Here is a 24483-nt window from a genome sequence, read left to right as displayed (position 1 = left end):
TCTGGGAACACCTCGTTCAATAAGTCTACCATTCAGGATTGAGCACCTGCTCCCCCTCTTAGATAATTGCTGTGGAATAATCCTTCAGTCTACTGTGAATATGTATTACTCTCATTGGTTAATAAAAAGCTGAAAGTATGGTAACCAGGCAGGAAATTAAGCAGGAAAGCCAAATGAGAATGATGGGAAGAAGAAGGGTGGACTCAGAGGAGATACCTGCCAAGCTACATTGGGAGCAGGATATGCTAGAGAACAGGTAAAGCCAGGAGTCACATGGCAGAATGTAGACTAATGAAAATGGATCAATTTAAATGGTAAGAGCTTGTTAGTAATAAGCCTGAGCTATTGTCTCAGTAGTTATAAACAATATTGTGTGATTTAGCCAATATTCACCTCTTAAGCTTATGAACATTTCTCAACTAAAAGAGCTCCATTTGCCCTTGATAATAAAAATTCTAAGGTATTAACACACTACTATTTTAAGGTGAAAATATTTTTCTGTCCATGTATAAATTATTATTATTTTTGTTCTCTGTTTATTTATAGTCTTATATTTCACAAACCTTCCTCCCAAGTCTCAAAAATTAACTGAGAAGAGGGGATGAAAAGAGTATAGGAGTTAGAAATCATGGATGTCTTCAAGGACAGAGTATTTCATGGATGTTACAGTACTGTTGAACACATGGACTTATAGCTCCTGGGAAAGGTTTAAAATAAAAAAATGAAACCAAAGTAAAACATAAAAAAATTTAAATGGAGCAAATAAACAAAATGAACACATAATCAAAAATCCATGCCACAACTGAAAGCACCAAGTGCATGTATCAAAAAGAAAAAATCCAACAACAAACTCTTCCAATGTCAAGGTCCAAGAGATTAGGAAAGTCCAGGTTATCAGGACAAATGTGGACAACCAGCTGCTTTATATCCAACGGGAGTTTTTCTGTGGCATCAAGACAAAACCCAGACCACTACAGTACCTTATAGAAAAAGATCCCAAAAACTTCTCACAGAGGCTTTTGTGATGTCACAGTAAGAAAAGCAGCAGTAACAGCAAATAGCTCAAAAGATGAATCTCTATCCAGCTTCAGGAACTGGATAACTTTTGTCATGGCTGTGAGCAAATTTCCAACAAGCTACAACTTAAAAGGCAAAGGGTAACCCTCCTCTCAGGCTCTCCAAGGGCAAGGAAGGGTGACTGATGAGGAGCTGGGCAGATTTGGGGAGATGGTTCTGCAGCAGTTGGGTACATGACTTTGACAAGCATCCAGACATCCAGTTCCTCCTGCTGCCCTGGGCTTTTATGACCTCCCCAAATGGAACCTCTTGCTAGAGCCCAAGGATGTGATACATGGGAACATGTGAGACCATTCTTATTAAACCGGAAGAGGACACTTTGACTTAAGAACTCAACAACAAGCTAACATAGCAGTAAGGTAACAAGTGGCATAGTAACAAGACAGACTCTGAAGCTATGTGCTGACCTTTGCTAGAGACACAATATGGACTAGTTAGAGAATAACCTGTGGTTTGCCCCAATGTCCTGTGCACTAAAATGCTAAAGTTCTCTAAAAATTCTGACTACTACATACATCATCTCTACACTTCATCCATTCAATTTCTCTACCTAAAGCTCTTATAGTTGGCCATGTAAATTATGCTAGCCCTCTCCAACACTGGGACAATGTAGTAAACTGGACTACCTCACAATACAAAAGGACCTCACAATGGTCCTTTTGGTAGAATATTGGATGCAGCAGAGTAAGTATGGAAGATAGTTTCCAGGATGGATGAGCATTTAAGTGCTTCAAAGGTTGTAGGAGAAAATAGTACAGGTAGATGTGCTAAAGATTCACATAGTGATGGAATAGCTTGCTTCTTACAGCTTGTTCATACTAATAAATCTTTTAAAACCTAAAATTAATTTTAAAATGTCAAAGAATCTTGCTTAAGGATAGACATATAGGGTTAGGAAAAAGAAATTGAATGGAAGTCAGAAATTAAACCAAGAACCAATTCAGAGACAGGAACCCAAACCAACAAGCGAGGAAGCAAAGTCACCATTTAGATGTCAAAGCAGAATAGTGTCTGATTTTCATAAATTGGTAATATCAAAGTTTATGTGAACCAATGTCTGAGCCCAACAACTCCGCAGCCACCCAAGTTGCAGCCTAGCAGAATGTCCTAGGGGAAAATGAATGATTCACAGGTATTCACAACCAAAACTGAAAACAAAACCAAGAGATTCTTCACTTTCTGTCTCCATGGACTCCATGGTTCTTGGCAGTGACCAATTACCTATGAAACACCATGTTTTCCAAAGGTTGTGATATGGCTCAGACTCTCAGAGGTCAGGGAAGCTATGTCTGGGGATTGGGAAGATGGGTCTGAAACAGATGTTTATATGATTTGGTTGTGTCCTGTTGCCTCTAATAACCCAATTCCCTACAATAGGTTTCACCACCATGGGGTTTTACAGTCTGCTGAATAGTAGCCTCTGTTAGAGACCTAAATTCAGAGGCTTGAGATGGTATGAAACCTCACCCACACAAACCTTGAGGAGGACATTGTGACTTTAAAAATAGCAGCAGTAACAACAAGAGTGGACTCATTCAGTTTTAGGCCAGCCGGGGTTAGACACATGGACTAGATAGTGAACACACAGGTCCTTTTCACTCAGATCCTCAAATTCTTTAATGACTCCAACTACTGAAGAATTCTTCAGGTCTAAAATAATTATACTCAGTTCCTTTTCTTTAAACCCATATTTATGGACATCAAAAGGCTGATAGTCTATCTGTGACACTATGAGGCCATGAAGAAATTGTTGTCCCTCAACATTTCCCAGAGCATGTTTTGTTTAATAAGTGTCATGGTGAGCAGAAGAAGACACTTTCAATGATAAGCGAAGTTATAACCACAGGGAAAGGCTGAGGGAAGTAACAAAGCAGGTATGTGTGCTTCACACGTATGGCCAAATCAAATTCTTTACTTTTCACAGCTACCTTAGCAAAAGCTGTGGTAAAGAAATAAACCACTGTACAAAATGTTAAAGATAAACAGGTAGAGAATAATAGAAAATTTTTTGATAATAAACTAAACTGAAGCACAGGCACTAACTACATCTAAACCAAAGTCAGTCAAAATTCAGGCACATACCCGAGCCCACTGGGAAGCACACTCACAATGTTCAGGTCAGTGGTGATCACAAATGTTCAGTTTCAATGACAGACAATCAAAATCTCTCTGGACCAAAGTCTTGAGTCAAGTCCTATGCAGTCAACCAGCAGCCTAACTGCCACCTAAGGACAAGATCCAAGCCTTATATGGGTGGGCCACTCTCATCACTCACAATGGCTCATTGTGAGGTCACAGAGCAATGGACCAATCACAGCTAACCAGAAGCCACCAATGCTTTGCAGTTCTTTGCTCATGGCTCCTCCAACATCAATGCCAAGACTTAACAGAGGAGATGGCAATTTGGCTCAGGTATTCAGAAGATCAGGCACAGCATGGTGGTAGGGTCAGCTGGTGCACTGGTAGCAGGGCCTATGTAAGTGCTTTCATTGCAAAGATAATCTCCTCATGCTTAAGCCTATTTAAATGTCCTTGTCATCTAGGCCACTACTGAATTCTTTTCGATATCACTACCACAAATACTGTTAGTCAAGATCCCCTAAAACTCACAGTAATAATTAGACTGCTGAGGGTGACAGAGTGAAGCTAGGTTTCTGTCACCACAATGGCTGACATTTCTGGGGGTTTATGCCAAATAAGCAGGAACAGAAAGTCAACTTTACTGCCTGGTGTCCTAGGTTTATCTGCTGGACTATTCTTAAGCAGTATATAATAAAGAACTAATGTGATTGTTTGGTACTTATCTTCTTATAACCTGGGAGCATTATTCTCTACCCCATATCACACTACCAGCATCCTGGAATAAATATGACCATACTGTCTGATCGCATGACAAGCAGGGTTGGGCCTGGGTAATACTTGGATGGGAGGCCTGGCATGTTGGCACACACATGTAATCCTACCATATGGGGGTGAAGGCAGGAGGATCAGGAGTTCAATGTCATCCCCAGACATACAATAAAGGCAAACTGAGCTACAGGAGAAGATGAAAACATTTTTATATGTTTTCACAAGTTTGGGTTCAGCAAGGCTTTCTTATCCCCAGCAGTGAAAGCATGAACTCTATGAGAGAGCATAGAACAAGGAAGAAACAGACCTCAGAGTGACAGAGGAGGAAAAGCAATTTACATCCAAATACTCAGAAGGTGGCAGATATCCTCCCTTATGCAACCCTGAGACCAGAAAAAAAAAATTAATGTCCCCTGATCCCCCCAATGGAAGAGTACAGGGCATTGTGTAGCTCAGGCTGGCCTCATATTCCCTATACAGCCAAAAGTGACCTGGATCCTTCATCTCCCAGGTTTGAGAAGTGCAGGCATGAACCCATACCTGACAATGTTTTCTTTTCATTTTTTTTAATTTTTTTTTTAAAAAGAAAACAATCTTTTTTTTCATTATACATACCAATCCAAGTTCCCACTACCTGCACTCCTTCCATTCCATCCAGATACGCTACCACCCCACCCCCAACCATTCCTTGGAGAGGATGTCACATTGCTTGGGCAAGGTCCAAAGTCCTCCCTATTATATCTAGCTGAGCAAGGTATCCATCCAAAGAGAATAAGTTCCCAAAAGCCAGTACATGCAGTGGAAATAAATTCTAGTTCCACTGCAAGTGACCCTTCAGTCTGCCCCAGACATGAAACTGTCAGCCACAATCAGAGGGACTACTTTGGTCCTATACTTGTTCCTTCCCAATCCAGCTTGAGTTTGTGAGCTTCCATTACTTTAGGCAGACTATTTCAGTGGGTGTACCCATTATGGTCTTGACCTCTTTGCTCATATTCTCATTCCTCCCAGTCTTCAACTGGACTTTGGGAGCTCAGTCCAATGCTCTGATGTGGGTCTCTGATGGAAACCACTTTCTGGATAAAGTTTCTAAGATGATAACTAAGATTATCAGTCTGACTACAAGGCAAATCAAGATCAGGGCCACTCCACTCTCTTGCTTAGGTTCTTCTCTGGGGTCATTCTTGTGAATTACTGGGGAATTTCTCCAGAGCCAGATTTCTGCTAAGTGTATAATGGCTCCCTCAATCAAGATATCTCTTTCCTTGCTCTCATCTCTGACCTTCCTCCTCCTCAACTAACCCATTTCCTCAAGTTCTCCTCACTCCTCCCCTTCTTTCTTCCTCTTCCTTTTCTACCCTCCCTTCTCTCCCACCCGCATGCTCCCAAATTTGTCAGTTGATATTGTGTGTTTTTATTTTCCAGGTGGATCTATGTATGTTTTTCTTAGGGTTCATCTTATTATTTAGATTCTCTAGGATCATTAACGATATAGGCTAAATATCCTTTGTTTATAGCTAGTTTCCACTTATGAGTGAATACATGCCATATTCATCTTTTTGGGTCTGTGCTACCTCACTCAGAATAGTGTTTTCTAATTCCATTCTTTTACATGCAAAATTCAAGCTCTTATTCTTTTTTTTCAGCTGAGTAGTATGCTAATGTATAAATGTACCACGTTTTCTTTATCCATTCTTCGGTTGAGGGGGACATCTAGGCTGTTTCCATGTTCTGGCTATTACAAATAATGCTTCCATGAACATAGTTGAACAAATATGATTGAGCATATTTGGGTATATGACCAAGAGTAGTATTCTTAATGTATGAAGGAAGTGATAATAATAAGTAAAGATGTCAAGAAAACTGAATGAGGAATATTCTCTCAGGAATTCATTATATCACTGGTGATGAAGTCAAATCTATGCTTTCTTCCTTAGTGGCAGACCCTCAAGGGATTTTAATGATAGTGTCATAGTTACTTTAATGAGAAACTTTGGATATTCAACCTTTGGGGAGATAGAAAGAGTAAGAACAAGTCTGAGAATATTTCATTCAATAGACCTACCTACTTCAAGAAGAAAAACCTATGCCTACTACTACAGAAGATATTGCCTGAGAAGCTAATGTTGACCTGTTCTATCTGTATTTCATACACAGAAAGATTTTTATCCTCCTGAGAAAGGTACTTTCGTGATAGCCACTTCTAATCTCTTTAGGCATAGTTTTTATTTTGGTAAGGTATGCTTTATATATCTAACTCATTCATGGATCAAGTCTTGCTATTTATCATATATTTCTTTATACACATTGCTAAAAGTAATATGAAGTTTCATATCACTCTTGTTTAATTTTCTACATGATCAATATTCCATGAGGAATTTTAGCATTTTGTCATGTCTTTGATATCCATAATGCTCATGCTATATGTGTTTTTTGTTCTGTTTCTAACTTCTATTACATATAATTCTTTATGATGAAATTTTAGAGCCTCTGAAAGGGTTCATAGATTAGAAATTTAAAAAAATGGCATAAATATTGTACTGTATTTATTTTTGTGATGAGTGTTTTTGTTCTGTTTACTTCAAGAAAAAAAGCTTTTCCTATTGTTAATCAAGACACACTGAAATATATTTGAATATTTGCTTTTATCCAGTGTGAGTGGTGTGATAGAAATGACGGCTAGGATGGTTACTATGAGCAAGCCATTCAAACACATACAACCATCTATTTTCTAGTGAGTAAACACAGCACTCAGAACCTCACTGCTTGAAAAATTGTGTTCTTATTTGTATCATACTGGGTCCCTGAATCTCATCTTACAATTAGTAAATAATGACTTAGCCCACTGAAACTCTACAAACACATAAGTAGAACTCTGCATATCTTAAATATGTCACATAGGAAAATTCTCTGCCAGAGTTTTATATGCTAATTACCAATGTATTGTGGTTATATTCACACATGACTAAGTGTTCTCTTGTATAACCATGATGGTAGTGAAAAACATGAAGCCTCAATTACACATAATCTTTCCACATCTGAGTTGAATCCTATATTTGATGACTATTTTTAAAAATACCATGTAATTTTATACCAAAATTTTCTCATTTTATACTCTGTTAAATACTTCTGATTGAAAAGCTAAATTTTCATTTAATTCAGTTCAGCACTTTGAAAAAAATATATGAGTGAATTTATGTTAAAAATATGTTCTACTGAGAGAAAACGTTGTCAAGATAAGAAAGAAAGACAAGACATTATTTCTGCTTCTGGGAAGTCAAGCTAGGACAATCACTATGAAAATCATTGATGCAGTATTTTTAAAGAAAATCTGAAAATTTAACTTACACACTCCAGGGCATTTAGCTAAGGCCTCTACATTGTAACTACAGAGTTTTTGTATTCATGTTCATTGCTGATGTACTCACAGCAGAAAAGAATAGCTACATGGACAAAGAAACTATGATTGGTCTATTTAGCTATTTTTTTCTGCTGTGAGTACATCAGCAATGAACATGAATAAAAAATTATGATTGGTATAAACAATTAAGTTTATACCTTGTGAGGAAAAAGGAAATTATGAAATTTATGATTAATGGGAGGATAGGGTAAAGTAAAATAACAAAAAGTAAAAAGATAACATATGACATATGATATATTTTGTCTTATATGCTCTGTTTCCCTTCCTCCCTCTCTTCTTCCCTCCCTCCCTCTGTCTTTTTCTGTCTGTTTCTCTCTCTCTGTGTGTGTGTGTGTGTATGTGTGTGTGTGTGTGTGTGTGTGTGGCTTTACTGTGGATACATGACATAAAGGCAGAAAGAAGACAAGAAAATAAAGAGGTTATGATGAAGAAAGGAGTATAATAGAAAAGGGTTGATGTGAAAACTGAAAATGGACTATAGAGTTGGAAAGAAATACAGGGATGAATAAAAGCATAGAATTATTTATGAAAATGTGGTGTTGAATATATTAATATGGGAATTTAAAGATATAAGAATTTTAGTTGTGGAGAGCTACATGTCATCATCCCCATCACACTTTTTAAAACTCCTCTTCCATGACTTCCTGTCTCGCCTGTTACATATTAGGGATAGTAGGAATTCTCACAGAAGCCTTCCATGACCCTCCCTTGCAACTGTGCATCTATAGGTTACAATATCACAGATCAAGTAGCCTCCTTGCTTTTACAGTCAGCCACAACATGGATCATGGACCTCCACATGATTTCTGGCTGGCTACAGCAGAGACCACAAACTTGGACCCTTGGTGCAGTATGACCAGAGACCCAGTCAGGTCCTTCAGAAGCATCCAGATGATGGACACCAACATGGGCTCGGGTGACAGTACAGGTTACTCACATCAATATGGCCCTTGGATGTCTGTCAGGGTTATGGGAAAGGTAGTAGTATGTTCTATTTAAGGGTATACCACTGAGAGTTTGATCATTACTTGAAAGAATATATAGATAACAAAAATTGGGTCTACATTTTTCTTTTTTTAAGTCTCATATTTATCTTTACTTTTTTAGGAGGGTAACAAGGGTTGAGAGGCAGACATGGAAGTACTGGGAAATAATGTAGTAGGAGGCTACTTGCTTGTTCAGTTTCTCAGTCCCCAAATAATCACACAGAAACCGTATTATTTGCAATACTGTTTGTCCAATAGCTTAAACATATTTCAGACTAGCTCATATCTTAAATTAATCCATCTCAATTAATCTGCATATTGCCATGAGACTGTGATTTACGGGTAAAATTTTGATATCTGTCTCTGGTGGGGCAACATAGCTTCTTACTGACTTTGCCTACTTTCTCATAACATTCAGTTTAGTTTTTCCCACCTACATCTATTTTGCCCTGCCAGACCAAAGCACTTTCTTTATTAACTAATGGTATTCAGAGCATACAGAGGTGAATCCCATAGCACCTCCCCTTTTCTGTTTAAATAAAAAAGTTTTAATTTTAAAACAGAATAATTATATATAACAAAACAGGTATCAAACAAAAATTACATTTACACTCCTTATATCTACTTTATATTTTATCATAACTAAGGAAAATTCTAATTATAACTATTTATTCTCAACTTCATCAAAGACCCCAGAAGGATATATTACCTAAGTAACCAGGAAGTGCATTGTAAGCAACTCCAAAAACTCTAGAATTAACAGAGACATCTTGCTGCCTAAACAGCCACACAAAGTTCTTCTCTATTATTGGAGCATTTACCTTCAGCCTATAGGCCCACAGTTTCCAGCAGATTTTTCTATGAAGCATGACATTTCAAAGACAGTTCAACCTATATTGGCAGTATGTCAGTTAATTTCTTCTGTGTTTTGAAAATTGTCCTGGAGACTCTTTCATGAAGCAGGAACCCCAAAGGACCATTTCACCTTTAGGCAAGTTCAGCAATCATTTTTCTGTGGAACTTGCTTGTTTAAGTCATATAGTATAGTATAAAGCAGTCGAAGCAAGGGCAGTTTCTTGCCCAAATGGCTAGCAAACTCCATAAGAATTCTCTTCAGTGTCCATCATCCTCTTTACGTAATTGGTACTGCAGGAACAGATGTGTCTCATGTCATTAATTGTCCTAACTTATTAAAAATATTTTAAATGCCATATTTTTTAGTCATTGAATGTTTGAAGAATAGCTATCCATCTAAACTACACCTCTGTACATCTAGAAAATATAACAAGACTACAAGCTTGACTATTTTTTTAATTAATTAATTAATTTATTTATTAAAGATTTCTGTCTCTTCCCCACTGCCGCCTCCCCTTTCCCTCCCCCTTTTCCAATCAAGTCCCCCTCCCTTGTCAGCCCAAAGAGCAACCAGGGTTCCCTGCCCTGTGGGAAGTCCAAGGACCACCCACCTTCATCCAGGTCTAGTAAGGTGAGCATCCAAACTGCCTAGGCTTCCACAAAGCCAGTACGTGCAGTAGGATCAAAAACCCATTGCCATTGTTCTTGAGTTCTCAGTAGTCCTCATTGTCTGCTATGTTCAGAAGATGACTACTTATTAACATATGTCTCTTAATTATACAGTACATTTTTAAATGAGCTACATAAACACAATACCGTAATCAAGAGTAGATGTATAAATATAAAAACTTGTCTTCAAATTTGCATCAACAGAACAAGATTCATAGCAATGCAAAATATTTATATCTATAGCATATCCCACTTTAAATGTAAGCAAACATTTATACGCACTATTTGGCAGTTTGGGCATTGTTAACTCCACACTGCTTTCTGCTTTTTGTTGTGCAAAGTATTTTGGGGGATATTCATGGCTACCTTTCAGGGGATTTTGGTCCATATAATCCTGACTCTCTGTGTATATTCCATCTTTATGGGGCTTATTTTCTTCACTCTATTATGTTTTCTACATGTTTAATATTTATTTTATTGTCTTTATTTCTCTAATCAATGACTTGCTCTCTCTCTCTTAAAGAATTTGTTTTATTTATTTAAATGATTACTTCTTTTGTAATTCTCTGTACTCTTTTTCTTCTTTCTTCACAGCCTACACATGCACATGCAACACTGTGACCCATTTAGACATTGTTTCTATCTGAATTTGTCTTTATTGTGTATTTGTAATCATTTTCTGACAAGGACTGCTTCTTAAAATTTTAAGCAATTCTTTAAAGCCTAAGTGGTGGCATTGCCAGAGCAAATATGGCCTTGCTTGCTTGCTCTGCCCACTTAACATGGTAGAAGTCTGTTTACTACCTTTGAGACAACTAGGTGGGGCTGCCCTCTCCACCTCAACTCTGATAACCAGTTGGGCAATGCTGCCACCAAATAACTGTCAGTAAGCTGCCCACAAACTCCATCTAAATGTTTGGCCTCCTGAAAGAGCAAGAGTTTGTACTAGCAGCACAACCCAGAAACCCACCCTGTCAAAATCTTGTGGCTTTTTTTATGCTACTGATAAATCAGGAAAACATCTCATAAAGAAGTCACACATTAAGCTTTGCTAATTCTGTTTTGCTTTGTTTTGTTTTGCCTGTAATTCCTTCTAAAACTCTCTCATGTTTTAAGTGGATTTTCATTTGCCACTTTGGTGTCAATCTGTAATAGGAGGCCACTTGTTTGTTCCCAGCTTTACTGGGCCCTGAAATAATCACACAGTAACCATATTATTTGCAATACTTCTTGGCCAATAGTTTAAGCATATTTCTGGTTAACTCATATCTTAAAGTAAACCATCTCCCTTAATTTGTATATTGCCACGAGGTTGTGATTTACTGGGTAAAGTTTCATCGTCTGTCTCCAGTGGGGCTATATAGCTTCTGACTGGCTCTGCCTATTTTCTACCAGCATTCAGTTTAGTTTTCCCTGCCTACCTCTATTTTGCCATGACAGGTCAAAGCAGTTTCTTTATTATCCAATTGAATTCATAATATACAGAGGGGAATCCCACATCTAAATAAGTGTGTTTGGGGTGCATGATGTGAAGTCCCAGAAAATCCAAAAAATATTATTTTGAATTTTTCCCAAGACCAAGATAGCATTTCTTCTGTATTGCTTTTTAATTAATTAAAGATTGTTTTGGAAGTGGTAAAAAATGATTATCAATAAGTCATACTAAATGATAAATATGCAGCAAATGGACTCTGTTGTTTACTACAAATTATTCAACCGTTCTCATCATGTGTTAACTCTAGCTTCTGTTTTGTAGAATCATATGTAACATTTCGAGGTCATTGTCCTCATTTATTGCACAGTTGTTTATTCTCTTAGTCTTCAAGTTAGATAGGTATATAAATCAATAGTCATATATGTTTGTCATATTCATATTTAGGATAATCAGTTTTTTTAGATATACAAAGATTATATTTAGTATAGATAGTATAATCTTCAACCTCTTTGAAGAGCTGTAGAAAATGGCCTTTAATCTAACCTAGAGTTTCATACTAATGAGACACAATCACTCCTGGCAACACCGCTCTACTCCAGAGAGAACGTTGAGCACCAAAGACACTCCACTGGAAGCTTGTCTTCTTGGCAGAACTGGCCTTTGGGCAAAGAAAAGCCCATTCCTTGACTACTGACAGAGATACAGAATATCCATGAACAGATAAAAACAGAATTGTCTTATCTTGCCAAGACAGGGTAGGATAATTCTACAAAAAAAGTTCCTTGCCTTTGAAAATGGTATGTCAGTTATGTTAGGCCTTAGCCAAAGCTGGTTGCCTCAACATTGCAAACAAGACTTTGGGTGATTGCCCAGGTAGTCAGTAGTCTCTGTTATTTGTTGCACATTTTGGAAGTTTCTCATTTGTACTTCCTGGATGCATAAGTAATATTACTTCCCTTCTCAGATCTTTGATGGAGTTGAAGATTAGCTAATCTTAGTTACCCTCTACATTATTTAGACTCCTTGAAATAGAATGCTTAGCAAAACTTTTGTTATATGTTTCTTGCTTAATATTGTTTGTTGTTTGTAATTTTATATTTGGTATCTGTTCCTACCGTATATAGTTGTATTGGGTTTAGTGCGATCATGTTTAGAGAAAGGGGGAGATAATGGGGGACTTCAATTGCGTGCTGTATAAGGTGTGTCACCCCCCCAGGGCCACAAATAGCCTATAAAACCATCGATGTGTACTGGTTTTCTTTCTTTGTTTTCCTGCGCTCCTGAATCACTGGAACCCTGGCTTTGTAAGTTTCCCTTCTTCCCTTTATTAAAGCTGAATATTTTATATTAAAGCTAGTCTGGTTAATTCTAATTGTCGGTCATTTATGCCCCTCCAATCATAGGGATTGAAATGACTTAATTTCAATTATTTCATTGTAATAATAAAATAATTTAATAATACTTATCAAGCAATGTAAGGAATTTGCACTTTAAAATATATTAAATTTCTATTACAAAAAATCCTCTTAAAATGTATGTGTAAATTTATTTGAAATTGTATTAAAAAACAGCACTAAAAGTAATGAAAAGTTAATGATAGTTTTTTAACAGGGAAAATTACTTATGTCTGTATTTCTCACCATGAAAATAGTGGAGATCTTCATTAATACATATTTCTCCAAAAATCAATATATATAGATCCTTCAAGATGAGTTAGAAAGTAATGTCTCCGGTTGCCAAGATTGGCATCCTGACTCCTAGCCCAAAACTCATGGGGTAAATAGGAAGCCCTTATTTCTATAAGCTCCTCTACATGTATGTCAACATTCAAGAACTTCCCTACTAAAATATAGAAAATATTTAAGTGAAAAATATAAGCATATAACAAAACCAACTGCATGAAATTTTAAGTATTATCTACTGGTTTATCTCTTAAATGAGATAGAAGAATATGTTTGGGTTTAGAGTATAACTTTCATCTCTAACATGCCTCCAAGTTATGTTGAATCTTGGCCTTTAAATATTTTCTTCTGCTCTGTTTTCGCTAGGTTTATCATCAACATGAAACCTGGAAACGAAACAAGCATCTCCTACTTTTTTCTATTGAAACTGACAAATGATGCTACAATGGAGCCCCTCATCTTTGGCCTGTTCCTCTTTACATATCTGGTCACAATTCTGGGAAATCTGCTCATCATTCTTGTGGTCAGCTCTGAAGCCAATCTACAAACACCCATGTACCTCTTTCTCTCCAAGCTTTCATTTACTGACATCTGCCTTAGTACAACAACAGTCCCCAATATGCTGAAAAACATCCACACACAGGATCAGAGCATCAGTTACATGGGCTGTCTTACTCAGGCCTGCTTTGTTTTGAATTTTGCTGTATTAGAAAGCTGTGTCCTTGCTGCAATGGCTTATGACCGCTATGCAGCTATTTGCCACCCACTGAATTACACAGCAATTATGAATCCAAAATTCTGTGGTGTGCTAATTCTATTGTCACTGACCATTAGCATAGTGAACAGTTTATTACAATGTCTGATGATACTGCGGGTCTCATTTTGCACAAACCTTCAACTTCCTCTGTTCTTCTGTGAACTGGCTCAGGTCATTAAGCTAGCCTGTTCTGATACTCTCATCAACTATATTCTGATATATCTTGCAACATTTATATTTGGTGGCATTCCAATCTCTGGAATAATTTTCTCTTATACTCGAATTGTCTCTTCTATTTTGAAAATATCTTCAATGAGAGGAAGGTATAAAGCCTTTTCCACTTGTGGGTCTCACTTTTTAGTGGTATCAATATTCTATGGTGCAGGAGTGGGAGTTTATGTCACCTCTGCAATTACTGTTTCACCTCAGATCACTACAGTTTCATATATGATGTACACTGTCCTCCCTCAAATGTTGAACCCCTTTATTTATAGCCTAAGGAATAGGGATATGAAGAAAGCCTTAAGGAAACTTATCACAAAGGTACCTTGCCTTCCATGATGTATTATTTTATTTTGACTTGAGTCTTTCATGGTCCTACCAAGAAAACAAAGTTTAAATACCCACAACATCTTGTGTGTTACTGTGATCTATACACCACACTGACAAAATATCTATCCATATATTGTCCCTGATTTATTATTTTTATAGTTATTGATCTTGATAAAATTTTGACAAGTGATATTCACATTATACATTGGATATTTTTTCTCATACCAAATACCAAAACCATGGAAACAAATTTACATCTTCATAATTTTATCCCTACTCTCATGTCTGGCCACATCCTTCTCAACTAACCTATTTCCTCAAGTTTTCCTCACTACTGCTCTTCTTCATTCCTCTTTCCTTCTTACCTTCCCTTCTCCCAACACACACATGCTCCCAAATTTGTCAGTTGATTAGTATGTTTTTACTTTCCAGGCTCACCTTATTTCTTAGCTTCTCTAGGATCATGAACTATAGGCTCAATATCCTTAGTTTAGAGCTAGTATCCACTTATTAGTGAATACATGCCATATTAATCTTTCTGGGTCTGGGTTACCTCACTCACAATAGTGTTTTCTAATTACATCTGTTTGCATGCAAAATTCAAGCTGCCATTGTTTTTTTTTACAGCTGAGTAGTATGCTAATGTATAAATGAACCACATTTTGTTCAGCCATTCTTTGGATGAAGGGCATCTAGGTTGTTTCCATGTTCTGGCCATTAAAAGTAGTGCTGCTATGAACATAGTTTAACAAATATGATTGAGCGTATTTGGGTATATGACCAAGAGTAGTATTCTTAATGTATGAAGGAAGTGATAATAAGTAAAGATATCAAGAAAAACTGAATGAGAAATATTCTCTCAGGAATTCATTATATCGCTGGTGATGAAGTCACATCTATGCCTTCTTCCTTAGTGGCAGGCCCTCAAGGGATCTTAATGATAGTGTCATAGTTACTTTAATGAGAAACTTTGGATATTCAACCTTTGGGGAGATAGAAAGAGTAAGAACAAGTCTGAGAATATTTCATTCAATAGATCTACCTACTTCAGGAAGCAAAGCCTATGCCTACTACTACAGAAGATATTGCCTGAGAAGCTAATGTTCACCTCTTCTATCTGTATTTCATATGCAGGAAGATTTTAATCTTCCTGAGCAAGGTAATTTCTTGATAGCCATTTCTCATTACTTTAGGTATAGTTATTAATTTGATAAGGTATGCTTTATATATCTAACTCATTCATGGATCAAGTCTTGCTATTTATCATATATTTCTTTATACACATTGCTAAAAGTAATATGAAGTTTCATATCACTCTTGTTTAATTTTCTACATGATCAATATTCCATGAGGAATTTTAGCATTTTGTCATGTCTTTGATATCCATAATGCTCATGCTATATGTGTTTTCTGTTCCATATCCAACTTCTATTACATATAATTCTTTATGATAAAATTTTAGAGCCTTTGAAAGGTTCATAGCTTAGAAATTCAAAATAAAATGGCATAAATATTATATATTGATTTTTGTGATGAGTGTTTTTGTTCTGTTTACTTCAAGAAAAAAAGCTTTTCCTATTGTTAATCAAGACACACTGAAATATATTTGAATATTTGCTTTTATCCAGTGTGAGTGGTGTGATAGAAATGACGGCTAGGATGGTTACTATGAGCAAGCCATTCAAACACATACAACCATCTATTTTCTAGTGAGTAAACACAGCACTCAGAACCTCACTGCTTGAAAATTGTGTTCTTATTTGTCTCATACTGGGTCCTGAATCTCATCTTATAATTAGTAAATAATGACTTAGCCCACTGAAACTCTACAAACACATAAGTAGAACTCTGCATATCTTAAATATGTCACATAGGAAAATTCTCTGCCAGAGTTTTATATGCTAATCACCAATATATTGTCATTATATTCACACATACATGACTAAGTGTTCTCTTGTATAACCAGGATGGTAGTGAAAAACATGAAGCCTCAATTACACATAATCTTTCCACATCTGAGTTGAATCCTATATTTGGTGACGATTTCTTAAAAATATCACATAATTTTAGACCAAAATTTCCTGTTTTATACTCTGTGAAATATTCCTGATTGAAATGCTAAATTTTCATTTAATTCATTTTAGCACTTTGAAAAAATATATGAATTTATGTTAAAAATATGTTCTACTGAGAGAAAATGTTGTCAAGATAAGAAAGAAAGACAAGACAGAAAATCATTAATGCAAGAAGAAAAACTGAAAATATAACTTACACAATCCAGGGCATTTAGCTAAGGGCCTCTATATTGTACCTACAGAGTATTTTGTATTCATGTTCATTGCTGATGTATTCAGAGTAGAAAATAATAGATAAATGGAAAATAAAATTATGATTGGTATAAACAATTAAGTTTATACCCTATGAGGAAAAAGGAAATTCTGAAATTTATGTCCAAATGGGATGATAGGGTAAACTAACAAAAAGTGAAAAGATAACACATGATATATGATATATTTTGTCTTATATGCTGTTACTAGTTTTAGTTTCTTTCTCCCTTTCTCTTTCTTTCTTTCCCTCCCTTTCTCTCTATCTTTTTCTGTCTGCTTCTCTCTCTCTCTCTCTCTCTCTCTCTCTCTCTCTCTCTCTCTCTCTCTCTCTCTCTCTGTGTGTGTGTGTGTGTGTGTGCGCACATGCGTAGTTTTACTGTGGAGACATAGCATAAAGTCAGAAAGGTGACAAGAAAATAAAGAGGTTATGGTGAAGTAAGGAGTATAATATAACAGGAAGATGTGAAAATAGAAAATGGACTATAGAGTTGTAAAGAAATACAGGGATGAATGATGGCATAGAATTATTTATGAAAATGTGATGAATACGTGGTGTTGAATATATTAATATGGGAATTTAAAGATAAGAATTTTAGTTGTGGAGACCTACATGTCATCATACCCATCACAGGTTTTAAAACTTCTCTTCCATAACTTCCTGTCTAGCCTGTTACATTCTAGGGATAGTAGGAGTTCTCACAGAAGCTTTTCATGACCCCCCCTTTCAACTGTGCATCTATAGGTATCAATATCACAGATAAATTAGCCTCCTTGCTTTTACAGTCAGATACAACACAGATTATGGACGTCACCATGATTTCTGGCTGGCTAAAACACAGACCACAAACTTGGTACCATGGTGCAGTATGACCAGAGACCCAGTCAGGTCCTTCAGAAGCATGCAGATGATAGACACCAACATGGGTTAGGGTGACAGTACAGGTCACTCACATCAATATTGCCCCTGGATATCTCTCAGGGTTATGGGAAAAGTAGTACTATGTTCTATTTAAGGGTAAGACCACTGAGAGTTTGACCATTACTTGAGAGAGTATATAGACAACAAAAATTAGGTTTAAATTTTTCTTTTTTTTATATCTCATTCTTATTTTTACTTTTTTTAGGAGGGTAACAAGAGTTGACGGGCAGACATGGAGGGACTGGGGAATAAATGGACTAGGAGGCTGCTTGCTTGTTCCCAGCTTCTCAGCCCCAAATAATCATACAGAAACCACATTATTTGCAATACTGTTTGGCCAATATTTTAAATATATTTCTGTCTAATTCATATCTTTAATTAACCCATCTCAATTAATCTGCATATTGGCATGAGACTGTGACTTATAGGTAAAGTTCTGATATCTGTCTCTGGTAGGGAAACATAGCTTCTTACTGACTCTGCCTTTTTTCTCCCAACGTTAAGTTTAGTTTTCCCCACCTACCTCTATTTTGCCATGCCAGGCCAATAGTATTCTTTATTAACCAAAAGGTATTCCCAGCATACAGAGGTTAATCCCACATCACCTCCCATTTTCTGTTTAAATAAAAAGGATTGTTTTAACTTTAACACAGAAAAGTTACATATAACAAAACAGGTATCAAGCAAGAATTATATTCACAATCTTTATATCTATATTATATCACAACTAAGGAAAATTTTAATTATAACTATTTATTCTTCAAATCTATCAAAGACCCCAGAATGATTTAATATTACCTAAGTAACCAAGAAGTGCATTTTAACCAACTTCCAAAACCCTAGAATTGACAAAGACATCTTGCTGCCTAAGCAACCATACAAAGATCTTCTGTATTATTGGAGCATCTATATTCAGTCTATAGTCTCATAGTATCTAGTAGATTTTTCCATGAGGCATCAAATTTCAAAGACAGTTCAACCTATATTGGCAGTATGTCAGTTAATTTCTTCTGTGTTTTGAAAACTGTCCTGGAGACTCTTCCATGAAGCAGGAACCCCAAAGGACAATTTCACCTTTAGGCAAGTTCAGCAGTCATTTTTCTGTGTGACCTGCATGTTTAAACATACAGTATAGCATCAAGCAGTTGAAGTAAGAGCAGGTTCTTGCCCAAATGGCTAGCAAACTCCATAAGAATTCTTTTTGATGTCCATCATCCACTTAAAGTAATTGGTACTACATGAACAAATGTGTCTTATATCATAAACAGTTCTAAGTTATTAAAATATTTTAAATGCCATTTTCTGTAGTTGTTGAGATGTTTGAAGAATAGCTATCCATCTGAACTATACCTCTGTACATCTAGAAAATATAACAAGACTACAAGCTTGACTATTAAAGATGACTATCTATTAACCTATGATTCTTAATTATACAATATATTTTAAATGAGTTGCATAAACACAATACCTTAATCAAGTGTAGAAATACACATATAAAAAACTTGACTTCAAATTTGCCTCAACAGACCAAGATTCCTATCAATGCAAAATATTTATATCTATAGCATACCTACTTTAAATGTAAGCAAACATTTATAAGCAATACTTGGGAAATTGGGTATAGTTTACTCCAAACTGCTTCTTGCTTTTTGTTGAGTGAAGTATTTTGAGCGTTATTCATGGCAGCCTTTCAGGGGGTTTTGCTCCATCAAACCACATTAGTTTGGAAGGATTCCACAGGTTCTCATCTTCCGTGGAAACAAAAGAAGATCCTCTTTTTCAAAGCAACTTGTCCTTAGACAAAAATTTTGAAGTAAAGAAACTTTTAAAACATATATGTTGTTTTAAGTTAGCAGCCCATACAATGAAATGTCTCTCGGTACGTAGCTGCTTCACAGTAAAAAAAAAAATCAAAGAAAACACAATAATATATATATAATCCAGACTCTCTGTGTATATTTCATCTTTATGTGGCTTATTTTTTAACTCTATTATGTTTTCTACATGTTTAATATTTATTTTATTATGTTTACTTTTCTAATCTATGACTGTCTGTACTCTGTCTCTAAAAGACTTTGTTCTATTTATTTAGACGATTTGCTTCTCTCTCTCTCTCTCTCTCTCTCTCTCTCTCTCTCTCTCTCTCTCTCTCTCTCTCTCTCTTCCAAGCCTACACACATATATCCAACACTGGGACCCATTTAGAGGTCTTTTCTATCTGAATTTGTCTTTATTGTGTATTTGTAATCATTATCTTACAGGACTGCTTCTTAAAATCCTAAACACTTCTTAAAAACCCAAGCAGTGGCATTGCTAGAGCAAATATGGCCTTGCCTGCTTGCTGTGCCCAGTCTAAAATGGCAGAAATTTGTTTACTGCCTCTGAGACTGCTGGGTGGGAGCCGTCCTCTCCACTTCACTCTGATAACCAGTTGATGAATGCTGCCACCAAATAACTTGCAGCAAGCTGCCCACAGACTCCATCTAAATGTTTGACCTCCTGATAGAGCCAGAATGTGAACAAGCAGCACAGCCTGGAACACCAACCACCATGTCAAAATCTTGTGGCTTTTTTTATGCTACTGATAAATTAGGAAACCATCTCATAAAGAAGTCACAACATTAAGCTGTGCTAACTCTGTTTTGCTTTGTTTTGTTTTGCCTAGAATTCCTTCCAAAACTCTCTCAGGTTTTAAGTGGATTTTCATTTGCCATGTTGGTGTCAATCTGTAATGGAAGACCACTTGTTTGTTCCCAGCTGCTGGACCCTGAAATAATCATACAGTAATCATATTATTTGCAATACATTTTGGCCAATAGTTTAAGCATATTTCTGGTTAACTCATATCTTAAATTAGCCCATCTCCATTAAACTGTATATTGCCACAAGGCTATGATTTACTGGGTTAAGTTCCATCTTCTGTCTCCAGCAGGAGTATACGGCTTCTGATTGACTCTGCCTTCTTTCTACCAGCATTCAGTTTAGTTCTGCCTACCTCTATTTTGCCAGGCCAGGCCAAAGCAGTTTCTATATTAACCAATGGAATTCATAACATACAGAAAGGAATCCCACATCTAATTAATTAAGTGTGTTTGGGGTGCATTATGTGAAGTACCAGAGAATCCATAAAAATGTTATTTTGAATTTTTCCCAAGACAAGGATAGTATTTCTTCTATATTTTTTTAATTAATTAAAGATTGTTTTGGAAGTGGTAAAAATGATTATCAATAAGTCACAATGAAATGACAAATAATGTAGCAAATGAATTCTGTAGTTTATTACAAATTATTCAACTGTTCTCATAATGTGTTAACTCTAGCTTCTGTTTTGTAGAATCATAGGGACTGAAAATGACTTAATTTCAATTATTTCATTGTAATAATAAAATAATTTCATAATTATGTAGCAATGAAAGGAATTTTCAGTTTAAAATATATTAACTTTCTATTACAAAAAATTCTCTTAATAAAAGTATGTGTGAGTTTATTAAAAATTGTATTTAAAAAGGCATGAAATATGAAGAGATAATGATAGTTTTTTAACAAGGAAAATTATTTATGTCTGTAGTTCTCACCATGGAGATGCTAGTGACCTTTATTAATATATCTCCAAAATTTAACATATAGAGATCATTATAGATGACCTAGAAAGGATTGTCTCTTGTTGACAAGTTTGCAACCTGACTCCTAGCCCAAAACTCATGGGGCAAAAGGGGAGCCCTTATTTCTATAAGCTCCATTCTGTCCTCTACATGTTTATCAACATGTGAGAACTTCCCTATGAAAATATAGAAAATATTTAAGTGAGAAATATCAACATGTATCAAAACCAACTGCATGAAATTATAAGTATTATCTACTGGTTTATCTCTTAAATGAGATAGAAGAATATGTTTGGGTTTAGAGTATAACTTTCATCTCTAACATGCCTCCAAGTTATGTTGAAGCATGGTCTTTAAATATTTTCTTCTGCTCTGTTTTCGCTAGGTTTATCATCAACATGAAACCTGGAAACGAAACAAGCATCTCCTACTTTTTTCTATTGAAACTGACAAATGATGCTACAATGGAGCCCCTCATCTTTGGCCTGTTCCTCTTTACATATCTGGTCACAATTCTGGGAAATCTGCTCATCATTCTTGTGGTCAGCTCTGAAGCCAATCTGCAAACACCCATGTACCTCTTTCTCTCCAAGCTTTCATTTACTGACATCTGCCTTAGTACAACAACAGTCCCCAATATGCTGAAAAACATCCACACACAGGATCAGAGCATCAGTTACATGGGCTGTCTTACTCAGGCCTGCTTTGTTTTGAATTTTGCTGTGTTAGAAAGCTGTGTCCTTGCTGCAATGGCTTATGACCGCTATGCAGCTATTTGCCACCCACTGAACTACACAGCAATTATGAATCCAAAATTCTGTAGTGTGCTAATTCTATTGTCACTGACCATTAGCATAGTGAACAGTTTATTACAATGTCTGATGATACTGCGGGTCTCATTTTGCACAAACCTTCAACTTCCTCTGTTCTTCTGTGAACTGGCTCAGGTCATTAAGCTAGCCTGTTCTGATACTCTCATCAACTATATTCTGATATATCTTGCAACATTTATATTTGGTGGCATTCCAATCTCTGGAATAATTTTCTCTTATACTCGAATTGTCTCTTCTATTTTGAGAATATCTTCAATGAGAGGAAGGTATAAAGCCTTTTCCACTTGTGGATCTCACTTTGTAGTTGTGTCATTATTCTATGGGGCAGCAGTGGGAGTTTATGTCACCTCTGCAATTACTGTTTCACCTCAGATCACTACAGTTTCATATATGATGTACACTGTCCTCCCTCAAATGTTGAACCCCTTTATTTATAGCCTAAGGAATAGGGATATGAAGAAAGCCTTAAGGAAACTTATCACAAAGGTACCCTGCTTTCCATGATGTATTACTTTATTTTGACTTGAGTCTTTCATGGTCCTACCAAGAAAACAAAGTTTAAATACCCACAACATCTTGTGTGTTGCTGGGATCTATACACCACACTGACCAAAAAAAATCTATCCATTTATTGTCCTTGATTTATTATTTTTATATTTATTGATCTTGATAAAATTTTGACAAGTGATATTCACATTATACGTGGGATATATTTTCTCATACCTAATTCCAAAAGCAGGCAAACAAATTCCCATTTTTATAATTTTATTCTATATAAAATCAGATATTGGTATGTAAATAAATTTATAAATAGGGCATATTATATATTAAATAGTAATTGAAGATGAGTCAATAAATTTGATAGGGAAGATGGGACACACCATAGGTATTGAAGGTAGAAATATTAAGATGTTAATGATTTAATTATATTTAAAAACAATGTTACTAGAAGTTTTAATAAGACAAGAGTTGATCTTTTAGTACCTTCAAATATACACTTTATTAATGTTGAAAACTTTTATAGCCACATGTTAACTATAAAATTCCTATATCTAAAACAGCATTATTTTACTATGAAATAGAACGTTAAATATCATTTACCATTTTGTACATTACCCAGACACTGTCTCCTATAGTTTCTGAGTTTTTCAGGCCTAAACGGATTTGCCTTGAAGACATTTGAATAGTACTCTGAACATTTTCATGCTCTACTTCTCTGGATATTCTAAACCTTATTTTTTTACAGGTATTAAATGTATGTGTATGCATATGTATATGTTTCTATGCACATGAATGTAAGTGCTTGGCTAGAAAAATTCTTCTGTCTTCCTGGTTGTGGTTATTGCCTGTTGTAAGTGGCATTACATTGACTCTTCTTAGGGAGTCATCACTGTAGCCTTAATGATTATTTTAATTATATATTGCTATGCTTCCCAGCTTTCTAGATGGCTTGAAAAGAGAGTTTGCTTTTCATAGCTTTAGTACTTGCTGCAACTTTCAAATTATATTATACTTTTATTATTTTATTTTATTACTTAAAAATATCAATTCAAATTCCTACTTTCTCCCTTCCTCCTACTTCCCTCCCACTCCCTCCACACGCCCTCCCCACTACATCCAGGTTGAGCAAGGTATACATCCAAAGAGAATATGATATCAAAAAGCCAGTATTTGCAGTAGAGACAAATCCCAGTGCCATTGTTTTTGGCCCCTCAGTCTGCCCCAACTGTCAACCACAATCAGAGGGACTAGTTTGATCCCATGCTCATTCATTCCCAGTTTAATTAGAGTTGGTAAACTCCCATTAGCTCAGGCACATTGTCTCAGTGAGTAAACCCCTCATGGTCTTGACTTCCTTGTTTATATTCTCCTTTCTTCTGCTCTTCAGCCCAGTGTTCTGATGTGAGTCTCTGTCTCTTTATTCATCTTCTGTTAGACAAAGTTTCTATGGTGATATTTAAGATAATCATCAGTCTGATTACAGGGCAAAGCCAGTTCAGGCATGTTTTTTGTTGCCTAGGGTTGGCTTGCTGATTCCTGGGAAGTTTTCTAGAGACAGGTTTCTGGCTTATCCCCAAATGGCTCCCTCAATCAAGATATCTCTTTCCTTGCTCTCATATATGTCCTTTCATCTCACCATTCAATTCCCTCAAGCTTTCCCCAACCCTCCCCTTTTCCCCACTTCTTCCCGTTCTCCCCTTCCTTTTATCTCCACCCCATGCTCCCAAATTTTGTCAGGCTATCTTGTCTGCTTCTATTTTCCAGATGGATATATATATATATATATATATATATATATATATATTCTTTTGGTGTACCTCATTACTTATCTTCTCTAAGACCATGAACTATAAGCTCAATGTCCTTTTTTTTATGGCTAGTATCTATCCACATACGAGTGAGTACATGCCATATTCTTATTTTTGGGTCTGGGTTATCTCACTTGGGATAGTGTTTTTTACTTCCATCCATTTTCATGCAAAATTCAAGATATCATTGTTCTTTTTTACCACTGAGT

At 36.0% G+C, this 24483-nt stretch overlaps 2 protein-coding genes across 2 annotated transcripts; both read left to right on the top strand.

The window, feature by feature from the left end:
* Window positions 1-13345: 13345 nt before the first annotated feature.
* On the top strand, window positions 13346-14293 carry LOC126494466 (olfactory receptor 7G2-like). The gene has a single exon (XM_050131833.1). The coding sequence runs from the start codon at window positions 13355-13357 to the stop codon at window positions 14291-14293; it is 939 nt and encodes a 312-aa protein (XP_049987790.1). The 5' UTR covers window positions 13346-13354.
* A 7228-nt stretch (window positions 14294-21521) lies between these two features.
* On the top strand, window positions 21522-22469 carry LOC126494459 (olfactory receptor 7G2-like). The gene has a single exon (XM_050131827.1). The coding sequence runs from the start codon at window positions 21531-21533 to the stop codon at window positions 22467-22469; it is 939 nt and encodes a 312-aa protein (XP_049987784.1). The 5' UTR covers window positions 21522-21530.
* The last annotated feature ends 2014 nt before the right edge of the window (window positions 22470-24483 follow it).

Source organism: Alexandromys fortis, unplaced genomic scaffold (assembly GCF_014885135.2).
Source record: "Alexandromys fortis isolate MF-2015 unplaced genomic scaffold, M_Fortis_MF-2015_v1.1 scaffold_350, whole genome shotgun sequence".
Classification (NCBI taxonomy): Eukaryota; Metazoa; Chordata; class Mammalia; order Rodentia; family Cricetidae; genus Alexandromys; species Alexandromys fortis.
This window is presented reverse-complemented; position numbering and strand designations above follow the sequence as displayed.

Coding starts and splice junctions, on each gene's coding strand:
- LOC126494466 (XM_050131833.1), top strand. CDS start 13,355: ATGAAACCTGGAAACGAAACAAGCATCTCCTACTTTTTTCTATTGAAA.
- LOC126494459 (XM_050131827.1), top strand. CDS start 21,531: ATGAAACCTGGAAACGAAACAAGCATCTCCTACTTTTTTCTATTGAAA.